Consider the following 27,979-nt stretch of genomic DNA (forward strand, 5'->3'; position numbering starts at 1 on the left):
TGAAGATAAAGTTAATTCATTTATTATTGAACACAATCAAGACAAGTCTGTTTACTTGACAGCCATTTTAGTATTTCAGCTGTTTTCTAAGTAGAGAAACCAGGAAAAATATAACACAATGTATAGTAACCTAGAGTCACTAGTCAACTGGCGGCCTGCGAAAGTTCATTACAACTGCCACTAGGGGGCGAATTCTGACGGTCGCATCCGAATGTATTGTACAATGGAAAGGTGGTTTAGCCTATATATCTTTAAAATATAAAAAAGTAAACATGAAGTGCAATTTTAGTCATTAGGAGAAGACTAGCTATATGTTGTGAATACTTGAAATGTAACAATTTATGAAAGTTAAACAGTTATAAACAAAAGAAGTTTAAGCATTATGCAGGGTTTACACCAGATACGGCAAGCGCGAGTGATTTACATGTTAAGTCAATAAAGAGATGAGATTAGGCATCCTGCGGCGCGGTAAGCGCGCCGCGAATGGCGCAGAACGCATGGATGGCAGGAGTTGAAAAATCTGAACTTAACCAATCAGGATCTTGCTGTAGTTGTGACGTGATTACAGGAAGTGAGCGGAGTGGCAGTTAGTGCTATACAAAAAAATATTTGCTCATTATTTACATTTGCACTTTTTTGTGTGCAATGTTCATAGTTGAACTATTAACATTTGGCTCTTTCAATAAACTGCCATTGTTTTAAAATATTAAAAAAGAAAATATGCGTTTTCATTAATTAAAAGGCAAAATACTAGATACAAGATGTGTGCATCTTTTTTGAAAAGTCATGTTTTTAATGCATGACCTTTAACACAAAGTAACAAAAACAACATACATTATAACATATTTTATAATAATAATAATAATAATAATAATTATTATTATTATTATTATAATCGGTAAAAGTAAAAAATATATAAAAGGTAAAAAATATGGGTAAAAGTTTGGCCCACATCATATTTACATTTTTTAAATCTGGCCCTCGAAGAAAAGTAGTTGTAGACGTAACTTTGTAAACTATGACATTAACCATGTCAATGTTTCCACTGAATTAAACAATTTTCTCAAATTAAAACCCACCAAAATCCACTGACAGAGATTGCGACAGAGACAAGCATGAGTTACTATAAGGTCCTATGAGATTTTACTATCACGTAATAGACTTGATAGTCTTGGACTCTTGATCTTGGAGATGCACAACATTTTAACTCCGACTTTATTTTAAAAGTAGAGCTGGGCATAGATCAATCTAGATTAATCTCATACAAAACAAAAGTAATCTTCTGCATAACACATGAGCTTGTGCTGTGTGTAGTCACCATGTGTATATAAATACACACACATTAATGTATGTATTTAAGAAACATCTACATGTGTATATATATTTATTTATATTTTTATATATTCTAAATTAAATATAAATAAAAACGATATTTAAATAAAACATTTCTTAAATGTATTATATGTATGTGTTTAAATATACATAATATTTACACACATCACACACTCATATATTATGCAAAAAAAACTTTTATTTTGTATGAGATTAATCTAGATTAATCTATGCCCAGCCCTATTTAAAAGTTGGTCAAATTCTCACTTTCATCTGACATCTTACCTGGTGTGCTACAGGCTGAGACTTTTGGAGTTATGGTTGCCTCAATTTCATCCTTTAGAGAAATAAAAAAGCACAATCCATTCAACTGTATGATTAATAACATGTGTCAATGATAAAGAGCATTGTGCAGTTATAAATGGTTGTTCAGGATTGATCAAAATACAAAGCTGATGTAAACTCACAGATTTCTGCTCAGGCTCTGGTGATGATCCCTTCTCAGCAATTCTTCTCCTGTATCAAATTAGCAGTACAGTTTACAGTAAATATTGACAGTGCATCTTAGAAACAAAAGCTTTACTACCGACTAAGCATTATTGTAGGTGTTTGCAGCAGGCGATCCAATCACATGTGAACTGTGCTAAATTAAAGTGTAAACTTTTTGTGATCTGATCACCAAAATCCACATTTAAAGATACTCAAAGACATAAGCAGTGTAGTTCACCTCCTGGCCAGCAGGGCGCTCATCTCCTCCATTAAACCTCCTCCTCCAGGTAAAGGGCCATTTCCACGGGCTGCCTCGGGCTTGGCACCACCAGAAACACCAACCACAGGTGGAGTTGGAGGCTCATCGGTCTACAGTAGCAAAAATAAACATATTGGGCATATTTATTTGAATGCTTCAGCCTAAGGAGTGTTTGTTACTGATACAGTCACATGAGGGATAATTGCCTGAGAGTAAAAAAATTGTGGAAATCTGCACAGGGCTATTTGACGTCTACAGCATTTAAGTACAATCAGTGGTAACATATTAGGTGCAGATGTGTTGAGTGCTTGTATAATATGATACACTGAGATAATCCCAAATTTCTTACCCTTGGCACTTTCCGTAGCTTGGCTCCAGCAAGGGCGGCCGCGAGCCCAGACAGACCCTTGTTCTCGTCTGTGGTGGGTGAGGGGGTAAGGAAACCCGAGGGCAAGGGTGGGGCAGGAGGAGGAGGTGGTGCTGGTGGCGGTGCCTGGCCTGAGGGTGGAGGTGGTGGGCCGGGGGGTGGTGGAGGTCCTGTTGGGGTAAGCGTGGGGGGCAGTGGTGGCGGGGGAGGTGGAGGAGGGCCAGGGGGTGGCGGCGGTCCGGCAGTGGTGGGGGTCACAGTGGAGCCGGGAGGAAGGGGTGGGGGAGGTGGAGGGGTGGGTGTCCCCTGTACAGAATCTGTGGTGAGTTTAATGAAAAGAACATTATAGTTAGAACAGATCACTTCAGCCTTAAAACATCTGAAGTGCAAGTGAATTTAGGTCAACTGTACCGATTCTAGTTAAATGTTTTGCATCAATTGTTTTAACAGACCAGCGAAACAAAGCCACATTGTGAAAGAGACCACCATAGTCAGAATGAGTAAAATGGATGTCCAAATTTGGAGCCCAAGTTGTCTCTCAATTCATCAGAATTTGACATACAATGGTTTGCACAACCTTTAAATTATAAATTATCATCATCCAAACTCAGAGGGCACTCACATTATCCAAACCAAACCGCAGCCAAAGCCTGGTTCATTTGACTACTGTGCCCAGGTGCAGTTTGGTTAATCGCGTCCTGGCCTGCTTGCAGAGGTGGGCTCGGGCACGGTTCACATGGGCTCAGGTGCGGAATGCACAATGTGATCCCAAATCACGTGGTTCAAAATGAGAAACGTCAATTGCATGACCACTCACCTTCATCTGCGTTCGGAAAAAACTTTCTGATGCACGCAGCAGGGTTACATGAATGTCTGATGCTGCGTTTACACCAGCCGTGGTAGAGGCGGCAAGCGCGGGTGATTTACATGTTAAGTCAATGCAAAGACGCGATTAGGCATCCTGTGGCGCGGTAGGCGTGGCACGAATAGCGCAGATTTAGCGTTGCCGCGCGAGTTGAAAAATGTGAACTTCGGCGGATTTCCGTGCCGCGTTAACCAATCAGGACCTTGCTGTAGTAGTGAATTGATTACAGGAAGCGAGCGAAGTCTCAGCAGAGTCACAGAAGCCCCTCCCATAACGCAAATTTCCGTGGGAATGTCTCGAATGACTAGAATTTCACTATGCGAATGAAGCGAGTAAACTCAAATGTTCAAGCATCCAACTCCGTGCGAATAACGCATTTTGGCCGCCTCTACCGTGGCTGGTGTAAACGCAGCATGACCTGCACAAGCGACAGATCAACTTAGCAATATGAGCATGTGAGAGGGCTGTGTGTTATCGCGCACCAAACGACTCTGAATAAAAAACATAGACTTAACATTACGATAGGCTCTAGTGTAAAGACAGCGCTTTACTTCCTGTTTTTTTTTATCGAAAGCGTGCCTGGGCTTGGATCGATCAATGTGCATTGTGAGTGCACGCTTGGGCACGGTTCAGTTGGGTTCGATATAATATGAGTGCGCCCTCATTCTGTATAGTGAACAAAGGCAGGTGACATCAATACATACAATGAATGTAGAGTATTAAACAATTGTCCATAAAGAGTGCCTGACACAAAGAAAACACTGATGGTTTATGTGTAAATAAATAGAAAACAAATATGTGATTCAACAAAATGCCAGAGATTTAATAACTGAAGTTAACGTTTATATTCATAAAATCATAAAAGCAATAAATTATGCAAGATTAGTTTTAGGTCCTTTTAAAACTCTTGTTCTTGACTATTTTCAATACTTGCATTGTTTTTTGGTTGCAAACAGCTGAAGTTGTCATATCTGTGACATGCACGTCTGCAAAATGCACTCAAGTTAATCATATTAGTGTGCAGAATTGAGCTCAACGTCAAATTACATCATGCATATGAAATGTGAAACCACTTCTAAAAATAATTCATGAGAGGAGATCTCATTTCAAATGGCGTTTATCTGACCTCCTGTAAAGCTCACTTTATGCAGCAGAACAACGTTTGCACTGTATGACCTTGCCGAGGTCAATTTCATTTTGTTTTAATGTTTTGTTTCAAACTGTCTGCCACCTCTGAAGATGTTTCATGAAACAAAAGTGCGAAAATGTGAAGAATAACCAAAGAGGATGTGGGTACGGCAATGACCATGTAAAGCTTACTGTGCTAATACAGTTTACTTGTACATGTTAACAACTAAACTTCTTTAACATAAAGCAATAAGTTGTGAAACCTTGCAAACAAAATAATAATAGCAATGAAAACAGTTTTAAAATCCACAAAAGTCAAGAGGTTCAATGAGAGTGAACAAATTTTGACATGCCATGCCCCACACTTACAGGCCACACGAATGAGCATCTTAAAAAAAACTATGCAGACATTCAACACAGAACGGCAGAACTGTAGAAGCAATCAATTTCCTGAGGACTTTAATATTAAACCAACAAGCAATCGATAGCCAACTGCAGCCACAAGCCTCCCACAGAACCCAGCTCAACGTGGCAGGCCCCCTCCTCGAACCCCGGTTAGTGGGTTAGTGGAGGTGAAGCGACACAGAAGAGGCCTTACCCGGCTGGCTGGGGATATCAGCAGGCAGCTCTGGAGCGGAAAAGCAGGAGTCTCCCAACCCAGAGTTTACAGAGTGCTCAGCAGAGGCAGGGAAGGCTGTGGAAGGAGAAGGGAGAACAGCAGGCTGGGGTGAGGGACAGGACACAAGGGGAGCAATGGGCATGGTGGGTGAGGACGAATATAGAGGGGGTGGAGGGGGTGGCGTTGGCGGTAAAGAGAAAGACTGACCCGAGACTGGAGGTGAGGCGTGAAAGTGAAGGGAAGAAGGGGGTCCATTGGGCGCCGTAACGGGTGAAGGGGGTTTCTGGGAGAGCGGGGCCGGAATTGCGATGACCGGGCGAGGACCCGTGGCCTTGCCGGGTGGACTGCTGATCATGACCGGAGGAGAAGGCGGTAGGGGAGTGAAATTATTGGCCGTCCAGACCACAGATTTGCAAGGGGGAGCTGGAGGAGGAGGGCCCGGGGCAGGGGCCAGCGGCGTGGGTGCAGCCGGTTGCCTACGAGGGACTGTGGCGTAATGTGGCAGGACCGGGTGGAAGGCGGAGCCTAGCGAAGTGGCGAATCTGGAGGCCGAGTGACGCATGGGAGGAGTAGGAGGAGTGGCCGTGGAGGGCGATTGCGTTGGTGGAGGGTAGTTGGGTGTGGAGGGAGACCCAGGTGACGAGGAGGTGGTCTGGTGTGTGTGGAGGGTGCTTTCAAATGCTGAACGGGTTCGATGGGAGGACAGGAGGGGAGAAGCAGCAAAGTGCAGAGGGAAAAACCACAAGACAAAGAGAGAAAAGGGGGGGAAGAGACAGAAGAGAGGGAGCAAATGAAGCAAGGAAACCAGCAAAGACCTACAGGTCCATCATATGTTCCTATTTCTGTTTACGAAAAGTGAACACACTACAATTAGTGTAATCAGTTAGCTGTAGACGATTTTATGAATTTTGATGGATGGATCAAGTCCAACACATGGGCAAATTGTTATAAAGTTCCTCATTCAGTACCTTTAGACATTCAGCATATGCAGAAAACGTTACCGTTTCTCCTGGATGCACATTTTACATAAGTTTAGCATTTCGGCATTCACACACAATAGCTCAAGGTCAGTCATTCATTCTCTACATGCTAAAAAAAGGTATAAAAAAACTTTTAGCAATTTTTATGGAATCAAGAACTGGTCATATTGATTTTTTTGAGGGGGAACCATGTATCATTAAAATATCACAATATTCATGCATTTCCACATGCATGTCCCAGTTTGCATACTTTTAACACACACTCTTCCCATCACTCGAAAAGTATACTATTATGCTTAGTATGACAATACACTAGTATTGAAAAATACTCCTACATTTAAAACTGTGCCTAGCTCAGTGGTTCTCAAACTGGGGGGCGCGAGATGTGCCGAAGGGGGGCAGTTTTATAACATTTAAAAAATACTTTAATTTATCATAAATTCTCTTTAATCAAACCTTAAAGGACAAGTTTGGTGTTTTGCACTTGAAGCCCTGTTTTCAGATTGTTTATGATGAAATAGAGCGGTTTTGACGGAAATTTGGACATGTGATGCTGGTCCGGGAATTTTCGGTTTCTGTTGTATCACCCACTACCTCTATAATGGCTGCATAGGTGCACTGGAACAATCCTTCCTAAAATGCATAAAACTTTTGTTTACAAAGACTTGAAACTAACCGAGTGGTCAGGGGTGTTCACTGATATGCTCACACAAAAATCGCTGCAAAAGATGCTTTCCAACTGGTGTTTTAGCATTTGTTGTATACTTGTGGACCTATTTTTCCAAACGCCTCACACCCGTACATTCTTCCGTTGAGAGCTTGAATAATAGACACTCCAGCCCAGTTGGTGGCGATAATCCACTTTGCCAATTGCAAGAATACAAACAAAGTTCCAAGCGGCGGCACATCTAATACAAGTCAATGGAGTTGGACAAAAACTACGATAAAACCTGTTGGAAAGCATCCTTTGCAGCGATCCCCGTGTGAGCACACCAGTGAACACCCCCGACCACTCGGCGAGCCCCACGTCTTTGTAAACGAAAGTTTAATGCATTTTAGGAAGGATTGTTCCAGTGCACCTATGCAGCCATTGTAGAGGTGGGAGGTGATACATCAAACAAGCGAAAATTCTCGGGCCAGCATCATATGTCCAAATTTCAGTCAAAACCGTTCTATTTCATTAAAATCAATCTGAAAACATGGCTTTAAGTGTAAAATACCAAACTCGTCCTATAAAAAAATACCAACATCACTACATTGTATAATTTAATATATGTTTAGTTTAATCCAATTTCTAAGTTTGAGGTGATGATGTCTTGAATTTTCTTTGGGGGATGCACCAAATTTTGGGGGCAGCAAGCCAAATGTTGAGAACCACTGGCCTAGCTAATCCTTGTTGCCTACTGTCAATGTTTGTATGCAAGTGTTAACATCTACCTAAATAGCATGCACAGAATTAGAAAATATATTGGAAGCAACTCAACTCTTTCCCCGCCATTGACGAATTATCTCGTCAATCCGTAATACTGCTATTATCCACCAGCTGGTGCACTTCCGCATCTGCATCTGATCTCTTTCAAAAGTCCTTTACAAAAAATGGATTATATCAGCTTTTTGCTCAAAATTTGGTGCTTTTGAAGAAACCTACCCATATTTGAGAGATGATAAAAAGAGTGATGAAGGTAGGATGAAACGTTTTTTTTTTTTTTTTTTGAAAGCAGAGGGTCTGTTCTTTTATTAAATATATTGTATGTTTATATATTTAAAGAAGAGCATTTTGTGTGAGCCATTAAACTTTTGTGAAAATCATAAAAAATGCTGACGGGGAAAGAGTTAAAGGGATAGATCACCAAAAAAATAAAAATTCTGTCACAATTTTCTCATCATCATCAATTTCTTTTTTCTGATTAACAAAAGAAGATATTTTAATAAATGATGGCAACCACACAGCTGATTGTAACCATTGACTTCCATAGTAGGAAAAACAAATATGATGGAAGTCAACGGGTACCGTCAACTGTGTGCTTACCATCATTTTAAAAACACTTCCATAATATTTGTTTTCCTACTATGGAAGTCAATCAGCTGTGTGCTTAATCATTTATCAAAATATCTTTTTTGTGTATATCAGATTCATACAGGTTAAAAACAACACGAGGATAAGAAAATTATTTTCATTTTGGGGTGAACTATCCCTTATATAAACGACAGCATGCAAACTGAGTACGCATCCATGGCTAAATTGTTAGTTTTAGCAAACTTAGTCGAATTAAAATTAATATGCATAATATGGTGAAGACTATAAAATAGCAATATATTTAAAGGAATAGTCTACTCATTTTCAATATTAAAATATGTTATTACCTTAACTAAGAATTGATAACATCCCTCTATCATCTGTGTGCGTGCACGTAAGCGCTGGAGCGCGCTGCGACGCTTCGATAGCATTTAGCTTAGCCCCATTCCTTCAATGGTACCAATCAGAGATAAAGTTAGAAGTGACCAAACACATCAACGTTTTTCCTATTTAAGACGAGTAGTTATACGAGCAAGTTTGGTGGTATAAAACGTAGCGCTTTTCTAAGCGGATTTAAAAGAGGAACTATATTTTATGGCGTAATAGCACTTTTGGGAGTACTTCGACTCGGCGCAGTAACACCCTCCCTCTCCCATTATGAGAGGGAGAAGGTGAGCGGACTTTTCAGGCGAGTCGAAGTACTCCCAAAAGTGCTATTACGCCATAAAATATAGTTCCTCTTTTAAATCCGCTTAGAAAAGCGCTACGTTTTATTTTGTACCACCAATCTTGCTCGTATAACTACTCGTCTTAAATAGGAAAAACGTTGATGTGTTTGGTCACTTCTAACTTTATCTCTAAATGGTACCATTGAATGAATGGGGCTAAGCTAAATGCTATTGAAGCGTTGCAGCGCGCTCCAGCGCTGACGTGCACGCACACAGATGATAGAGGGATGTATCAACAATTCTTAGTTAAGGTAATAAAATATTTTAATATTGAAAATGAGTAGACTATTCCTTTAAGGGTGTTCTGTTTATAAAAAATTATGCAAATTCATGTTTTGGGTTATGCCAGGAGTGTAGTGTACGAGTCACGGGCTGCCATATGCTGAACAAATCTTTCCGCTCTGGTGATTTTTCAGGCAGCCGGCAGACACAGCTGCCCCCCTACTGCGTAAACCCCACCACACCCCTGAGCACGCTTTAAAATACACGTCAACACACAGGCAAACACCAATTATCATGCCCTACATTCAGGTCATATCCTCCTCATTAAAACATTACCATGTGTGTTTGTGTTACTCAAGATCAGTGCATTTTCCCACCCAAGTACAAGTGACTTCTAACTTCAAATGAACATTAAACCCATTTTAATTCAATTTCTTCCATCTCATTTACCTCTGCTCTTCCACACTGCTAGCTTGGACGAGCAGATCACATGATCTGTGATGTAACGCAATGTGTTTACATTCAAGTTAATAAAATTCTTCCACTCCGAAAGCGTTTGGGGTCATACGCCAAGACCCATAGGCGGTGCTTCAGAGGTACAAATCTCATCAACTTGTGACCTGATCAACATCCTGGGTGTTAATTTGATAAAAATGCCAAAAAGCTGAATAAGCCATTTAAAAAAAAACAATGAATCGGACACGTAAGATAACTTCATACAGTACTAGGTCAATCCGATACTAAAATATAAAAAGCACAAGGGTCAAATAATCAAAATCAAATAAGCCGTAGACTAGCTAGCAAGATAGAGATTACTCCTTTACAAACTGAGCTCATTTTAGTCCTTTAAAGAAATCTAACAGGTTAGACGTCAGCGAAACTGCCAATCTAACATCCCTTTAACTCTCTGTGTCTATCATCACCTAAACCCTCAACATGTGAAACCCCGAAGTTTTGGCAGGTTACCCATAATCCTCGTAGGTTGCGCATTTCACAGCGTGATGGAAATGTGATGTGTGTGCCACACTCCCTAAGTTCGTCATGTCTCAAGCTGTCGATTCACACTTTTTAACATGCCAACAGATGGACACATTAGGAAAAGATGCTCTACTGGTATATTAAGATGAAAGGAGGCAGTGGTCCCTTCCGTCACATGAACAAAAGCTTTATACACAACTACATGAATACCTAATGATTTTAACAATAACTATCGATTTTAGTTTTATGACTTAATAGTATAGACAAAATAGTATATTATAGATTTGACATTAATATACATTGTAAAAATGGTCCCTGGCTGTCACTGGGGGGTACGGCACCCTTTCAAAAAGTACACCTTTGTACATAGAGTACCTCAGATGTACATATTAGTACCTTAAATGTCAATTTTAGGACATTTTTGAAATAATACTGCCCCCACTGACAACTAGGGACATTAAGATCCCGAAGAAATAATTTTAATCACAGGCATTTCCATGCTAGGCTTAGTCTAAAGCAAAAGAAAAGCAACATGTTAGTTAGTGTTAAAACCATAATCAGTTGTTAACGGCAGCCTGTCCTGTCTGCATCTTTACTACGGATCCTTTAAAAAAAAAGACGTTGAAAAACATAAAATGCTTACCAGCGTTGGAGATGCGTCTCCCTCTTTCCCAGTCCATCTGCTCTCTGTCCAGCTGCTCCTGGTGCTCCTGCTTTTCTCTCTCAGCACGCTCCCTCTCCATCATCTCTCGCTCGGCGCGCTCTCGTTCGAGGCGTTCCTGCCGTTCCCGCTCCAGCTGCTCCTGACGTTCCCGCTCCAGACGTTCTTGCTCAGCACGTTCCCGCTCCAGCCGCTCCCTCTCCTGACGCTCCCGTTCCTGGCGTTCTCTCTCGATGCGTTCCCGCTCCAGCATCTCTCGCTCCAGACGTTCCCGCTCCTGCCGCTCGCGCTCAAGGCGTTCCCGCTCCTGCTCCTTCTGACGCTGGAGCTCTTGCAGCTGTCTAAGTGGACACAGACGAAAACTCATGTATTGCACCCTTGACCAGATGGGACATCTTAAAACACCGTCTAACCTGGAGGCAGGTGAGCATGTATTTGGGAAAGTGAGGCAGTGTCGTTACATAACAGGGTTAGTTTGTAATCACTTCTTGGGGTGTCTATTCCCTTGACTGCATTATGGGAAAACAAATACAATTTTTCCCAGCGTCATGACGTTGGTAAATATGTAAAGCTTGCAGTATTGAAAAATTACAGGGAGCATCCCATTGAAGTATGCACCTTGAGAGCAATGGGGACGGCTCATAGATTGCTACAGGGTTTAAACCTGTATGCTTTCAATTGCCATCTACAGTGTAACAACTAGGATAGACATTTCTATCAGTGTCAGTTTAAACATTTTACACAAATTATGGGATGTTATAATTTTCTAGCAAAAATGTGTGAATTTATAGATATTATTTAATCACAAGTTAATCTAAATAATCTAAAATAATACAAAGAAATATTTAATATAGAATTTATTAAAACACATTTAACACAAATAAAAAATAGTTTGTATTCTTGGGATCAGTGGGTAGAGCAAAAGAAATGTATAGACTGAAGATACTTTAAGTCACTTAAAGGATTAGTCCATTTTCTAAACAAAAAAATCCAGATAATTTACTCACCACCATGTCATCCAAAATGTTGATGTCTTTCTTTGTTCAGTCGAGAAGAAATTATGTTTTTTGAGGAAAACATTCCAGGATTTTTCTCATTTTAATGGACTTTAATGGACCCCAACACGTAACAGTTTAAATGCAGTTTAAAAATGCAGTTTCAAAGGACTCTAAACAATCTCAAACGAGGTATAAGGGTCTTATCTAGCAAAACGATTGTCATTTTTGGCAAGAAAAAGTGTTGGGGTCCATTAACGTCCATTAAAATGAGAAAAATCCTGGAGTGTTTTCCTCGGGAGGCATAATTTCTTCTCGACTGAGCAGGGAGAGACATCGGCGTTTTGGATGACATGGTGGTGAGTAAATTATCTGGATTTTTTTTTAAGAAAATGGACTAATCCTTTAAGACAAAAGCATTTGTCAAAGGCATAAATGCAAATGTTTTGTGATGGGGCCAGTAAATATATAGGCAAAGCAAATATAAATGTTTGTAGTTCATTAATACAAAACTGACTTGCTCTTATTCAGGTATTACTAATGTATTACTGATCATAACTGATAGCTATAATGCAGAGAGGGCAGTACATCACATCATCCTCAAGATGGCAGTATCCTCAAATGGGTCAACATAAAGTGTAAAAAGTGCCAACTTCAGCATCCAGCCCTGCTCATGTGCAGATGTTCTGCTAAGTAAGGGTTTATGAAAGATTTGCTTGCCAATCCTCCGGTGTTTAATCAGTCATCCACCACATTATTATGCCCAGATTTACACTCTAATTAAATTAAAGACCCAAAACCATTTACAGTGAAGACTTTTAATGAAAAAAATAGGGAGTTGTCTCACGGGTGCTAAAGGAGGACACAAGGAGAACAAACCTGGACGGAGATGATTCATAAATCAAATCAAAAACACATAGCCTAATAAAACAAGAACATGGTGTGGTATCCTTCATGGGTGTGTAGCACACATCCTCTAAGGTTTTCCCATATTCAAACTTTATCAGATTAGTTGAAAAAACCATCAGACACATCTAACTGTCCTTATTGGGGTTTGCACTAAGATAATCTAATTCGGCTAGTTGTGACCCTCTCTTTAATAACTTCCCACACTTCTTTTCGATTGAATGGGTGTATATGATGTCATTTATTGGGACCCTGCCAGGCACACCTCCCATGCATTACTATAAAAAAACACCATGACAAACATCATCTCAGGTGTGGTGCCATCATGCCTCCACAAGTTTGAGGAGGAGAACAAAATAGATCCACACCTGAATGTTTAAAAAGACCCTGAAGAAAAATTAGTTATCAGGACAAAGGTACGAACGGACACAGTCACACCTGCAACGACAGACAGTGACTCTTACTGTGAATGATACTAGGATAAGTCTAGGACAGGATATTCACAAATAAATACAAATGGGTGTTTTCCCAGGCAGGGCTTAAACTTAGTCCAAGACTAAAAAACATGCTTGAGCAGCAGTAATAACTGAAAACAGCTTGCACTCACATATCTTAAAGGGGCCATGGCATGAAAATCTGACATTTTCCATGTTTAAGTGCTATGATTGGGTCCCCAGTGCTTCTATCAACCTAGAAAATGTGAAAAAGATCAACCCAGTTACATCGTTTTGGTAAACCATACTCTACAAGCACATTAAAAAATAGGTTGTTGAATTTTGGCTCTCCTTATGATGTCATAAGGATATCTTATTATAATAATACCACCCCTTAATCTGCACTATCCAACCATAGCACTACCATTTAGTGCAGAGAAAAGCACAATTGAGTTTTAATTGCAACAAACCACCATCATTGTGATCAGTGTTTGAATTTCATCAGCTCATTTGCATTTTTAAGGACACCCAAAACGGCACATTTTTGCACACACCTACAATTAACACTTAACTCAACATGTAACAGTTTTTTTCAACAGAGTTTCAAATGACTATAAACAATCCCAAACGAGGCATAAGGGTCTTAACTAGCGAAACGATTATCATTTTTGACAAGAAAAATACAAAATATGTTGTGGGAGCACGCATAAAACATGATTTAAACAGTTCATATTTTTTAACACCTGCCATGTATGAACCAGTGTGAGGATAAAATTTTAAAGTGGCTTGATACCTGAAGATAAATATATCATTTTTCATTTCGTGTTGTTGATCAGAGGTGACGGGTCTTCAATGCGCAAATATAAAAGCACAGAGACATACCAGTATTTTTACAATGGGAAAGTCAGTCAAGTGTTTGTACATGGAATTTACCAAGACTTCGTGTTTTTAACTTTTCAGGGGATGGTTTAAAATGTTACAATCTGGTGTGAAGTTTTTTTAAAAACGCTGGCGGGGAAAGAGTTAATGGACTTTTTTATGGCGACAAGTCGAGCTTCATGCAGTCCGACACAGTCAGCAGTATCTTTCTCATTCAACACATTGTAAGTTATTTGAACAAACCATAATAATCATATTAAACTACTACATGTATTCAGTATTGTTTTTGTTTTATGAAAATATTATTACATCGCTTCTTACGCACTAAGTGGAGACATGAGCTTATGAAATGACTTGCTTACTTTTTAAAGTATTTGCTTTTTCATTTAAAACAACAAATGTACGCGCAACCACATTACTATTATAAACATTAAGTAAGCAGATTATGTTGTATATATTCTGTACTGTAATCGCATTTTTGTAATAATATATAGTAGCAGAATAAATTAATCAGCATATTTTTATCAGCAAAATATTAGTAGTTTTTAAACAAATATTGTATTTGAAGAGTTTCGTTGCAAAACGAGATAAATCCGTTTTTTTTAATTGTTCAGAAATCGCGTTTTTTGGTTGTGCATTCCAATTAATATCAATTCAACTGCAGTTGGCTTGTTTTGATTTAAACCTTCATAACTTAAAAAATACGGCTAAGTAGCACCATTAAAACAAAATAATAACATGATAACATAATAATAAACATGTTTTGACAAAAATGTTAAAAAATCGATTTATCTCGTTTTGCAAAGAAACTCTTCATTTATTGTTTACTGGCAGTTTCTATGAAAGGTTTTACTGGATGGATTTGTAAATACAGATCATAAGTACATGTGCGCCACATAGACATTCAGCTCTTGTGCATGGATTATGGTTAAAACAAATGTTTTGTAGAGATTTACTGCGTTTGTATAAGCTTTTATGGCAACCCCTAACTGCACAAATTATGTCGGTCTTCCTGGATTTCATAATAAACCTTAAACATCCACTCAAAAAGGCACACTTGTGTCCTTCGCAACAGACTACCATTAGCTTTAGTGGCTCACCGGAAGTTATAAACAAGAAAGCTCAAAGATGGCGGCGCCCACATTTACGTCAAGAAACAGGTGGATATCATTGTTTTGTCTCAAGTATTGTTTTTGTACTTTACTTTAATGTCCTAATATAGCTAAGGTCTAGTCCTGACATAATCGAAACCCTGTCGTTCCTTAAGAATTAAACCCATAAACTTTTGAGCTGCTAATGCAACCCTGTACCAACTAAGCTACAGTAACACTTTGATACTAAGAGAATCCACAAGGGCCGTAGTATCATACCGGTCCTCCTAAAGGAGCTCCACGTGCTTGGTCTACTGCCCGAATTCTGCATGTTCGCTTAATTTAGTCGTCCTGTATACCTTGTTTCCCAGAGGGTGTATACTGAACCGCTCCATTATGAAATACTGTTGAGGCGTGGATTGCTAAGAGCATGTCCCACTTCCTCCAAATCCCTACTGAGCCCGAGACATGCTCAGAGATGTAATTAAAGAGCAGAGGAAAGCTTGTTCACGGCCGCATTAATACACTACCCCCAAAGACCACGGCAGCCACATCGGAGCCAGCCGTAAGTTGGGTACTACAGCAGGCTCCCTACAGAGGCGCTGGCAGAACATTAAAAAGGAACGATGTAAAAATGGACATTTGAGGCCTATGTTTAATTTAAGACACTGGTTGGGGTGGGTGATCGCGAAACATGGGTCAGATGTGGTTAACGGTTCATGATGCAACAGCAATGCAATCCCACCGGCCTTTAAGTATGAGGTGAAGAGGTCGCTGTAACATCAAGGGCTTCTTGTTTTCGCAGCAGTTACAGGTTATGGAAAAAAACCGCAAAAATAAACAATGCTTTAAACCAAATTGGTGTCTGACCAACAGGAAAAAGGACTTCTTTTTTAAATAGGAGGGACCCCCGGATTGCATTTCTGTTGAGCACTTTATGAGGCATACACATTCCCTGGCATACGAGATCATAATATTCTGAAATAACGAGCAGCCGAAACACTTAAAATTAGAAACTATGAAAGGGCCAAAATATGGGGCCGTGGGGTTCATCAACCTGGCTGGTAGACTAAAGACATAGCTTGGCTTTTTATTGACTTTAAACGCTGTTTTCCTATGCATCACCCTTTTTAGATCATCATGTTCTGAGAAACATGTACTCTGGTTCTACAACATTCCTGTGCTACTATGTAATAAACCCTTTCAACCAATTGTTTGAACATAGACAGAAATGGTGTGCCCTCAAAGGTACGGTGCATTTTTTTGGTTCCAATGCAATGAAATGAATCCCAGTGATGCCACATTATGTCTAGAGCCCGACCGATATGCATTTTTTGGGGCCGATGCCGATACAGATATTAGGGAGTAAAAAAAGACAGATAACTATATATCGGCCGATATTCTTAATGTGCATATTATAGTACAGTACACATATACTACACTATATTATACTACAATACTGTACATAGAATACACTATATACATTAACAGAATATACTATATATAAATAAATACAGTTTTTGCAATGATCACTCCAAATGTGGTGATCAAACACTTAAAATGACGTGACAAAGACTGTAGGCAGGTGTGTTTAACAGTTAACAGTAAACTTTATTATCCAAAATGATTCTGATAAAAGTGCACAAAACGGTAAACTTGACTTATTATAAATAACTTTAAAACACAGCTGTACCCCAACAGACTGCGCGCCAGTTTAAACGAGTCCTTTCTCCACCTCGCGTCATTTCTCCCGCTTGCGTTTTAAACAACTCGCAAGTGGGCAAAAGAGACGGATTAAAAACACCAAATGTAAACAGGAATGTCATGTGTCTCTCTCGTCCACTTATAATCCAATCGACCAAAGCCTGTCTTAATATATGTTGTGAAGAAACCGCGTGACTGCCACCACCTGAACTGAGAGACTAGCCGTTTCTCAATGTCAAGGAAGGATCCTCGGAAGCTAGAATTTCGAGGATGCTACGTCATCGACGTCCGTCGAAGGACTGTTCCAATGTCGAGGATCCTTGAAATTTCAGCCAAGGACTGAGTCCTTCGTTCGAGAAATATCCCATATACAGGAAAGGATGCAAATTTGTATCCTTCCCGCTCTTCACGCGCTGAAATCACCCACAATCCTATGCGCGCAGCACCGAAAGCACACCTTTCAATCACGCAATGACGTGCACTTGCTAGCCTGTTCCATTTAACGTGTTTGAATGCTTCAAAAGGAGCCTCGCCTAGCCTCTGAAGGAAGTGACTTGAAAGGACTAGTCCTGCCAAGGAAGTATCCTTGACATTGGGAAACGGCTAATGACTGAAGTGAAGGGGGTGGGGGATTGGCTGGTGTCACTACAGTGAGTGACCTGGGTCACCATTAGCAACCAAGAGAGCGCGCTCTGCTGGACAAACAAGTACTTACATCTTTCAAAAGCATTAATTTGTTCTTTAAGAAATGTTTATATCGGCTGCATATCTGCGGCTTATATGCCGATACAGATATATCTGCAACATGCTCATATGGGTCGATAAAATCGGCAAAACGATAAAACGGTCAGGCTCTAATTATGTCATGTTTTGGGGAAGGCTAAAGCATTTCTACATCAACTAGGTAACTAGGTTACATAAACCCTTTTTACGAGAGATAACGGAAGAAAACGCTTCCAGGATTTGTCCGGGATCGTTTGATTTTTGGTTCATTTACACTGCCAATGATTTTCTGGAATCTATGTGTGCATGTATTCGGACACATACCGTAAAGATCCTCTAAAAACGCGTGACATATTTCATAAAAGGCTCTGTTTACACAAGCGTGTTGGTCAATCGAATAACAAGTGAACGAGAGAGACACATGTCCGTTCACACCTGGTGTTTTAATCAGTCTCTTTTGTCCACTTTCGGCCGCCTCTGTCCTGAAAACGTTGTCATTAAAAGACGTGCGGGATAAATGACAAGTTTAAGTTGGGGCTGTTGTGTTTTTAGTAAACATGCTACACAATGTTTTGTACATTTATATGTAAAAGCTTTCTCTTATATTTTAGAGCAATTGATGAAATTAGTTTGCACAACTTTCACACGCTCGTAAAATTAAACTAAAATTAAAAAGGCGGAAAGCAGCCGCTTTAGTTTTATCAATGATAGTCTAATGCAACGTTGAGACCAGCTGCGTCAAGCGCGAGTGATTTCAATGTTAAGTCAATATAAAGACGCATTGACGCGCATCTGGAGGTCTCACGGCACGAATGAGGCATTTAGCATGACGCGGTAGACGCGATTCCGCCTCATTCGCTTGTAGTGACGTGATTACAGGAAGCAAGCAGAGTCGCAGAAGCCCCTCCCATGATGCAAATTTTCGCGTGAATGTCTCGATGACTAGAATTTCACGCGCGGCTTACACGTGTGAATGAAGCGAGTAATCAAATGTTCAAGTGGCAAACTAGACGGGGTAGATGCGAATTTGACGTCTCAAAAGCGGCTGGTGAACCCACGGTAAAGATCGCACCGAACACTGGGTTTGAGCTAAAAGTCAGCACCAATTGATTAACATTGTGCTCGTTACATCACACTTTAGATCAATAGGTGGTCTTTGTGGCTGTTCAAACACATGTGACCACATGAGCGTCTACACCACAAAAGCAATCCGGCCGAATGAGTTTTTGACTACCACTAAGGTGGTCGAAAGTGGATGAGCTCAAAACATTTAACACCACATTTAATCATTTTTGTCGTCTTCCACTTGTGATCCGATCTACGCATCTTAATACCAGGTGTAAACAGCCCCAAAAACGAGACACACTGGAGACCTGAGATAGACTTTGGACACTGAAATGTAGAAAACGCTGACATAGAGACCAAATTTGCTTACTTTTGTGCACAAACATCCCCACTCTTCTGTATGGAATGAAGGCTTAAAAAAGGCAAACATGCAGCACATCCATTTATTGGCGTCTTCTTTCCTGACATCAGTTACCAAGGTAACAGTAGCTAAGTGAATGTAGGCGGCTTTCAGCCTGATTCAGAACATCTTCCAACAACTTACTACAACACTGTCTAAAGCCTGTAGGACTTCACTGAATTTAAAAAGGGTGAAGGTAAAAAATACGTTTGTAAAATACTATGTTTGACGAGAATAAAAATGAAGCTGTAAAAACTTTGAGAAAATATGCAAGCTTCACATATTACTATTGCTCATATGTTCATAGTTGTTAACCACTCATATACGCTACGCATTAAACTTTTGCGTGTAACTCACTTTGCAACGTTTGTTTACCAAACAAGTGCCTGCTGCACATGCGTCAAAACCGTTTATGATAAAAGAGTTGCTCACGTTCACAAAATACACGCAAGGCACTCCCTTAACAGTAAACTCTGATTACGCATGAGATTATGTGAGTATCAAGCAAACGCGAGCGTCTCTTTTATCATAAACCCTTTAGATGCGTCTGCAGCAGGCACTTATTTTGACAAGACACGTGATGAACACATGATCTCTCGATGCGCAGAACACATATTTTGAAATGACGAACCACATACATGACGGGCTACATACATGTTGTGACGAACTTGCATCGAGCACCCTCGAAAAAAAGTCACCGGCCGCCACTGATGAATATTGGGGAAAATGAAAAAAAAAAGTGTTGTAAATGAAAGATTTGGGCTCAGCTCACTGGTGTACTTAAACACAGACGGGTTCGATCAGAGAGAAAAATTATATCCAAATGTACTACATGTCAAAAACACAGGATGTGGGCTTGTATTTCTGTGGGAACAGAATTAACATTGAGAAATGACAGACATCTGGATATGGATGCTGAATTATCTGATTGCATTATAGTACTGATGTGTAAAGAAGTGGCAACGAATATGACAATCAGCTTTAAATTATGTCAAAAAAAAAAAACTATATCTTTGCTCATGTAGTCCTTTGGAAACCATAATCTGGTGTGTCCTGGCATCGAAGAGACAATCAAATATTTATTTCTCATTGCCTAATATGCCACAAAATCATTTCTGAGGTCTTTCGAGCATGTTCTATCATTTCAACAATCCATTTCAAGTTTCCAGAAGTGCTCGAGCCACTAATTCAAAACATGTGTGCGCTAAAACGCACCAAAATTAAGACAGAAACAATACAATTTAGAAATAAAAGTAAAACCCAAAATTGCTTTAGGAGAAGAAACACATTCTTGGTCTTTAATTTTAAACATAATGGTTCTTTCATACAAACACACAAAAATGGACACTGACACATACTAAAGGAATTCAGATGTGAAACCACTGGTGGGTAAAAACGAGATCAGAACTAGAGACGAGTCCACTTAAAGTTTCCATATTAAGTGTCAAATTTCACTTTTCTCTCTGTGTATCTCAATGGTATCCAACACAACAATGCCATACTTGAGTGATAATTAAATATTTGCACACTAGACGCTATAGGTTTAGGCAACATAGCAAAAATATCTTTTATCTTTAGACATTATTTATGTTATACATCTTAATTTTACTTGTTTGAAGAAGACGTTTGGAAGAATAATCCACAGGACGCAAATTTCACGTGCACCTGACGCAAATTTCCCGCGCACGTGACACGAATTCCATACGCAAATGACGCGAATTTCATGCGCAAATGACGCGAGGTAACTGAAATGTACAAGAGTCTAATTACGCGCAATTTATTCACTTCATTCGCATCTGGTGTATACGCACAATCAGTCTAATGCTGTGTACACACAAAAGCTAAATCAATAATTTGCACAAGTAGATTATATACATAGTCAATGCAAAGACGCAAACAGATGCGAATTCACACTGGGTGACACAGATTACACAAATTGGGTGACGTGATTACAGCAAAATGTAAAGTCATTCGCATGATGCCTTGTTGTGCATTCCAATCAGTGAAGAGCACCTGGTTGTATAAGAAAACGTAGGAGAACATTGTTTACATTTGCGTGCCTGATGCAAAAAACTAACTACCCGCAAGTAAACTAGAGAGGGTAGCGCGACACACATATTTACTACTTTTGTGACGCAAATTTGCACTGGACGACGCAGATTACACAAATTGAGCACCATGATTACAGCAAAATGAAGAGTAATTCACATGATGCATTGTTGCGCAAGCCAATCAGCGAAGAACGCCCAGTTGTATAAGAAAATGATGAAGAGCATTGTTTACATTTGCGCGAGTGATGGAAAAACAAACTACCCCGCAAGTAATCTAGAGCGAGTAGCGCAACACACATATTTACTACTTTTGTGACGCAAATTTGCACTGGACGACGCAGATTACGCAAATTGGGCGACATGATTACAGCAAAATGTCACGCAAGCCAATCAGCGAAGAACGCCCAGTTGTATCCACACTATTCCTACGCCCCATGACGCTTTGCGCGAATTGTGGGTGCGACTTCCGGCGCGTACTGTCACTGGACCAGAGCCGGTGATTTCCATGATGATTACGGTCATAATTTCATGTATGAACCAGTGTGAGGATGAAATTAAGAAGTGTCCTGATACATCAAGATATATTCAATCATTTCATGTTGTTCCTCGGGGGTGACGGATCTTCAATGTGCAAATAAAAGCACAGAGACATGCCGTATCTCTACAGTGGGACAGTCAGTCGAGTGTTTAATACATGCAATATACAGAGACTTCTTGTTTTTAAACGTTTCAGGTGATGGTTTAAAATGTCACAACTGTCCCTGGTGTGAGGTTTTTTTAAACGGCAATTTTAATCGACTTATCGAGCTTTTATGGCTACACATCAAGCTTCACGCGATCTGACAGCAACAGTAACTTATGCTTCTCATTCAATACAATGTAAGTTACCAAACCATAATAAACATATTAAACTCCTATTACATGTTTTCAGTTTGTTTTATGAAAATATTATACAGTAAATAAGACATGAGCTTATGAAATTATTTGCTTAAGAAATTCATTTAAAACACAACAAAAGTAACGGTATGCGTAAACACATCACAAACTATTATAAACATTAACTAATAAGCAGTTAATGTCGTAGGCTATATATTATGTACTGTAATCTCATTTTTGTAATAATATATAGTAGCAGAATAAATAAATCAGCATATTTTTATCTGCATAATATGTTGTTTTTGAATAATTATTGTATTTATTGTTCACTGTCAGTTTGTATGAACGGTTTTACTGGATGGATGTGTGGATACAGTTAATAGATGCACGTGCGCCAAATAAACATTCAGTTCTTGTGCATGTATTATAGTAAAAACAACTGTTTTGTAAAGATTTACTGCGTTTGTATCATCTATTATGTTAACCCCTAACTGCACAAATTATGCCGGTCTTCCTGGATTTCATAATAAGCATTAAAATGCCAGTCAAAATGTCAGACTCGTATCCCTCGCAATAGGACTACTATTAGCTGTAGTGCCTCACCGGAAGTTTTACCCATGTGAGCTCAAGATGGCGGCACCCGCATTTACGTCAGGGATAGTGTGGATAAGAAAATGTAGAAAAGCATTGTTTACATTTGCCCGAGTGAAGCGAAAAACATCCTACGAATAAACCAGAGCGAGTAGTGCGACACACATATTCACTACTTTTGTGGTGTGTACATACATTCCTCTCAGCACAAGACACCTGTACGTGTTTGAGTATGTGACCTTCAATTTACTTTATCTTCAGCATGCCCTGAACAAGTCATTAACACTATCATGGTCCTCAGGCCCATCTGACAGAACTACCAAATTCGTCTCCTGACAGCAAGCAGAAGGCCCGTTGGATGTTTATAAATGATTGTGAGCAACCTGCCACTCATTCCTTTCGGCTCCTCTCTATCTCAGCAAGACTGGCCGACATTGTATCAGGTTTGCATCACGAGATGACATCAGATGCTAAGCATGCACCCAGTTCCATTGACTGCAATAGCTAAATATGGCTGTGGGCCGGCACGCAGCGGTCGGTGGGCGGCAGGAGGCCAGCTCCATTACACGCACTCAAAGACATTCTTTCAGAGAATGTGAGACCTCCGCTTTCTGGCTGATCTTTCACAGACAGGGGAATATGTCCTAATAAGGAACATTTCCACTATATATATATATATACACTATGGCACCTGGCTGGCTGATGATCACAAACTGTTAGAATGTATGAATGACTCTTTCGACGTCCTTAACAGGATAGCATCTTGCAAAACCGACTAGTCAGTGAATTGCTTGAATGACTAGTGGTCTTAAGAAAGACCCGTGTTATTAGGATGAGAGGAGAACTGAGATATGAGAAAGTCTGACGGTGCAAACGTAGTGTAACAGCTGAGACACAGCAAGCTGTCATAACTAATTGTGCTAATGAAAGTGCTAAATATATAACAAAAAGTCATTTTAGATGGATGGACAGATGGACAGATGAACAGATTGATGGGCTGGATTGATGGGTGGAATAGACAGACAGACGGATGGAATAGATTAGATATACACACAGACAGACAGACAGACAGACAGACAGACAGACAAACAGATGGATGAATAGATGGATAGATTATATATACCGACAATAGACAGACAGACAAACATATAAATAAATAGATGGGATAGATATATAGATAAGATAGACAAACAAACAAACATACAGACAGACAGACAGACAGACAAAAACACAGGGCAAATAGAATAAATGAGACAGACATAGAGAAATGTGGGACAGATGAGATGAGACAGATATACAGAGAGAAATTTGGATAGATAAATGAGATAGACAGACAGATGGGATAGACGAAATACACAGACAGATGAGATGAGATAGACAGACGGACGAAATAGAAGATATATATGGATAGTTCAGACAGACAGGTAGATGGTTAAAAGGGATAGACAGACAGCCAGACAGAAATATATATAGATGGATAGATTGTCGCCTGTTCATGGATAGATAAGATAGACAGACAAACAAACAAACAGACAGACAGACAGACAGACAGACAGACATATAGACACACAGGTAGATAGAAAGACGGGATACATGCGATGAGACAGATATACAGAGAGAAATATGGATAGATAAATGAGATAGACAGACAGATGGGATAGATAAAATAGACAGACAGATGAGACAGACAGACAGATGAAATAGATGATATACAGTATATGAATAGTTGAGACAGACAGGTAGTTGGATAGAAGGTATAGACAAACAGAAAGCCAGATACAGATATATATATAGATTAATAGATTGGATGGAAGAGATAGATAGATAGATAGATAGATAGATAGATAGACAGACAGACAGACATGCAGATATATGGATAGATGAGATACACAGACATACATACATACATACATACAGACAGACAGACAGACAAATACTGTATATAGATGGACAGACAGACAAAACAGATGGTTAAATAGGATAGATGAGACAGACAGACAGATAGATGGAACAGATAGACAGACAGACAGATATACCATTGGACAATCGCGCTTGGGCACGGTTTGGATTAGTGTGCTCATAGACACACAGGCTGATAGAATGAATGAGACATACAGATAGAAAGATAGGATAGATAAGATGAGACAGATATACAAAGAAAAAAAATGGATAGATAAATGAGATAGACAGACCGACGGGATATACAAAATAGACAGACAGATGAGATAGACAGACAGACAAGATAGATGATATATATGGATAGTTAAGATAGACAAGACAGACAGAAAGACAAAAAGACTGATGGATGGCATCTACTGCAACAATCTTGATAACCAATTGTTGACCAGTGACATTTTGAGGCGGACACTTGCAATGCAATTGTGCACTGAAATCCAATTCGCTCGATTCCCACTTGATTTATAACCTACTCAAAATTCAACTTTAACACTCCTGTCCGTCAAATGCTTAGAGAACTCTCTAGCATGTAAGCACCCTTATGTTGAAACTGGGCTCCAAATAAATGTATCCAGATCAGCTTATCCTGAAACTGGGTCCAAATGTGGGCCTCTGTGGCTTGTGGTGAAACAGCACTTAACATTACCGAATGATTTGTGACAAAGGCAATTTTTTCACAGCATAAATGCATGAGCCTCTGTGCCTAAAAGTGGAATACAAAACGCATTCAAACTGTGAGTCACTTGAAGTAAAAGCTACTTTCAATATAATTTTTGGAGGTACTTCTTGCTGGCAACAGGAGAAATTTTGACGAATGTTTGTTACTTTTTCTAATGCAATTACGATACATACGTTTTTATGCTTCAAAAAGAATAGTAATAGCTTACTGAGGAAAAAATTAGGATAAATAATAAATAACAATTTTATTTTTTAATGAACTATCCCTGTAAGGGACAGCCCCTGCTATCACCGCCCTTAATAAACCTGTGAATGCCAGTTAGCATAAATCTCCAGTGATTTAGGAGCTTTCCGAAATCAAGTCCTCTTCTGAGATGCTTTACTATCCTGTGGAGCTCATCTATAAAACTGCTGCACCCTGCCAGCCAAAAAATTTTGTTATGCAGGATGTACAATGCAGACCAGAGCCGGAGAATAGGAGACAATGTTAAGCTAATTTTTTGCTTACACTCTAAAATATTGCTAAATAGTACTAAAAGCTCGTAATCATAGGGGAACCATTTTTAGGGCTACAGAGCACATATATAGCACATCTGTAGAACCATAAGTGGTACTAAAGCATGAATATTGCACCACTTATGGTTCCACATAGCACAATATGGTGCTACACAGGTTCCACATACTGTAGGTGATGTTAAGCACTAAAAATGGTTCCCATATGATGCTATGAGCCTGTGAACCACTTTTAGTGCTATTTAGCACCAAGAGCCACTTCGGTAAATCATACATAAACATATCAAATACTTTTTTTAAAATGTTTCTGTATCTTGTATATATGTCTCTCTTTCTTTACTCTCTCTCTGTGTACTGCTTTAAACTATCTGGATGTTGTGACTGAAACTTTCCATTACTAGCACTTCCTGCTTTTATCGCCTTTATTAGATTAATCGCTTGTTGTATTCCTCAACTCTAAGTCGTTTAGAATAAAAGCATATGCTAAATGAACCTAATGTATGCAATTTAAATGTATCTCTCTCACTTCAACAAGTATTATCTTCCTAACAACACACGTCAACAGTGTTGCATCTAATAGCGTTACTAAAGCCAAAGAAGTTTTTGGAAGGAAAAACTTTTAAGCAAGCGGTAATTTTCAGCATATATTCTAGTCAAGTAGCACTAACCTTGACTGCTGCTTCCTTTGGGAACTGACTGGAGAAAAGCTTTTCATTAACAAGACCTGCCTGAGTAACAACCTCCTTTGAAGTCCAAAGAAATCTTTATAAAAACATGTTAATGAAAAAGTGAATTCAGTGCTTAAAAGTGGGATATTAAGTGAAGTCCAACAGACATTAGCATACCAATGCAGCACAATCTGTGCTCCTAGCACAGGTTGGCAAGCACCTCAAGCGACTTTGAAAAGTCAGAAAATCGCTAGTGTTAATCGGTTGATGATTGGTTCTTTAACTTTAAGGCCTGACTTCCATCGCCAAAGCAGCCATATTGAGTGTTGCATTGTCGCCTGTTCATAGTAATAGCAGTGCCTACTCTTGTTATATCCAATATCTTTGGTATAACCCAGCCCAAACTTGCAAACCATAGCTGCAGTGTCAGATACTCAAACAAACAGAGGAACATCTGGATAGCAAGTTTGGGCAAATTTCGCTGAAATATTAATCTACAACGACCAGCTTATAGTTGTCTCTGCCCGTTAAGCTGAGACGGTAGAAATCGTTTTTACCTCAAGTTACAAAAATGTATAGTTCGGGATGGGCACAAGTACTCGATTGCTCGAGTACTCAAACGTGGCATCGATGATCAATCAAGAAAACGATGATCATTTGGGTTTATTTATTTTTTTGTGGTTATGGCGGCATTTGGATGTCTAGTCAGCATTACAAGTGCATTTGGTAGTAAAGAGCAACGCAAATCAGTGTATGACATCACATCAGTAACGTTAACATGAATGATTAAAAAACAAACAGATAAAAGTCCGCGCACCCGCGCCGTGGGAACCGGCCGATCCGCGCAATGCGGTGAAGCCAGACACACCTCACATCACAGAGGTACTATGGTTTAAAGGGATTCACTTCGGTAGGACGAAAATACAGGTAGTCAGATGCAAAATGTACAGCGCCGTCACAAGTTTCCTCATATCATCTCATATTTAAACATCAAATGTCAAGAGATACCAAAGAGCCATACGAACATCTTGACTGAGAACAGGTGAGAGGACGACACGACACAGCTAATCGCTAAAATGATAGCAAAAGTTAGGATGGCACGTATGGTCACACGTTGCTTAATGTTATGAAGCTCGTGCTTTGGCTGGACGTGTTGCAAAGTGCGCTGTTCTTGTACACATCCACAACGCTAGTTAAACTTTCTCTCCAGTAAATAACTTAGTTTAAGTCTTGCATTTTTTGCAGATGGATACATGTTGTATAATACATTTATGTTGTATATAAGGCTTAATATTATGTAGAGTGTGTCATAAAGAAAGGGCATCAGTTTGTGTTTATTAACCCTTTAGTTTCACTTCATCACAGCTTTTCCTGTTAGTGGTTTCTGTTAAAAACATTTAATTCATTAATTATCTATCTATGTGTTCATTTTTCTGTCATAGTTTTTTGCAAAATTAAGTTTTATTTGAGTGCTTTTAATAAAAATATTTTATTTTTTTACTATGATGTATACGCCCCGCCCCTTTGATTGCCCCGCCCCCAGTTAATCGAGTACTCGTTCTTCAGACCTATGGATTAATCGAAATGAAAAAAAGACATAAATGCATATTCCTAGTATCGTTAACACTGTCATTTACCTTCTCTGCATTTCCAGTTCTTCTGGTGTTGGGCCATTCTGCACCTGAGGGGTCTGTCTTGGCATCGGGGGGCCTGTGGAAGGAGAAAAAATATGAAATAAACATTTAAATTGATCATGAAATCGTATCAATAATGTTAGTTGCACTGGACGAGCCCCAAAACAGAA

At 39.5% G+C, this 27,979-nt stretch overlaps 1 protein-coding gene across 9 annotated transcripts in view; it reads right to left on the reverse strand.

Moving 5' to 3' along the window:
- enah (ENAH actin regulator) overlaps positions 1-27,979 on the reverse strand; it is a 132,119-nt gene that overhangs the window by 8,577 nt on the left and 95,563 nt on the right. For 5 of the 9 annotated variants that reach the window (XM_055187274.2, XM_073856240.1, XM_055187272.2 and 2 more), the window contains 8 exons: positions 27,813-27,885; positions 10,628-10,986; positions 5,267-5,740; positions 5,039-5,134; positions 2,430-2,764; positions 2,060-2,190; positions 1,800-1,848; positions 1,618-1,669 (listed from right to left, as the gene is read on the reverse strand). In XM_055187274.2, coding sequence (XP_055043249.2) covers positions 1,618-1,669; positions 1,800-1,848; positions 2,060-2,190; positions 2,430-2,764; positions 5,039-5,134; positions 5,267-5,740; positions 10,628-10,986; positions 27,813-27,885 — 1,569 coding nt within the window. The remainder of the gene's footprint in view (positions 1-1,617; positions 1,670-1,799; positions 1,849-2,059; positions 2,191-2,429; positions 2,765-5,038; positions 5,135-5,266; positions 5,741-10,627; positions 10,987-27,812; positions 27,886-27,979) is intronic. The other 4 variants (XM_055187276.2, XM_055187277.2, XM_055187278.2 and 1 more) reach the window with 2 other exon arrangements.

The sequence above is a fragment of the Misgurnus anguillicaudatus genome, chromosome 18 (genome assembly GCF_027580225.2).
Source record: "Misgurnus anguillicaudatus chromosome 18, ASM2758022v2, whole genome shotgun sequence".
NCBI classification, from domain to species: Eukaryota; Metazoa; Chordata; class Actinopteri; order Cypriniformes; family Cobitidae; genus Misgurnus; species Misgurnus anguillicaudatus.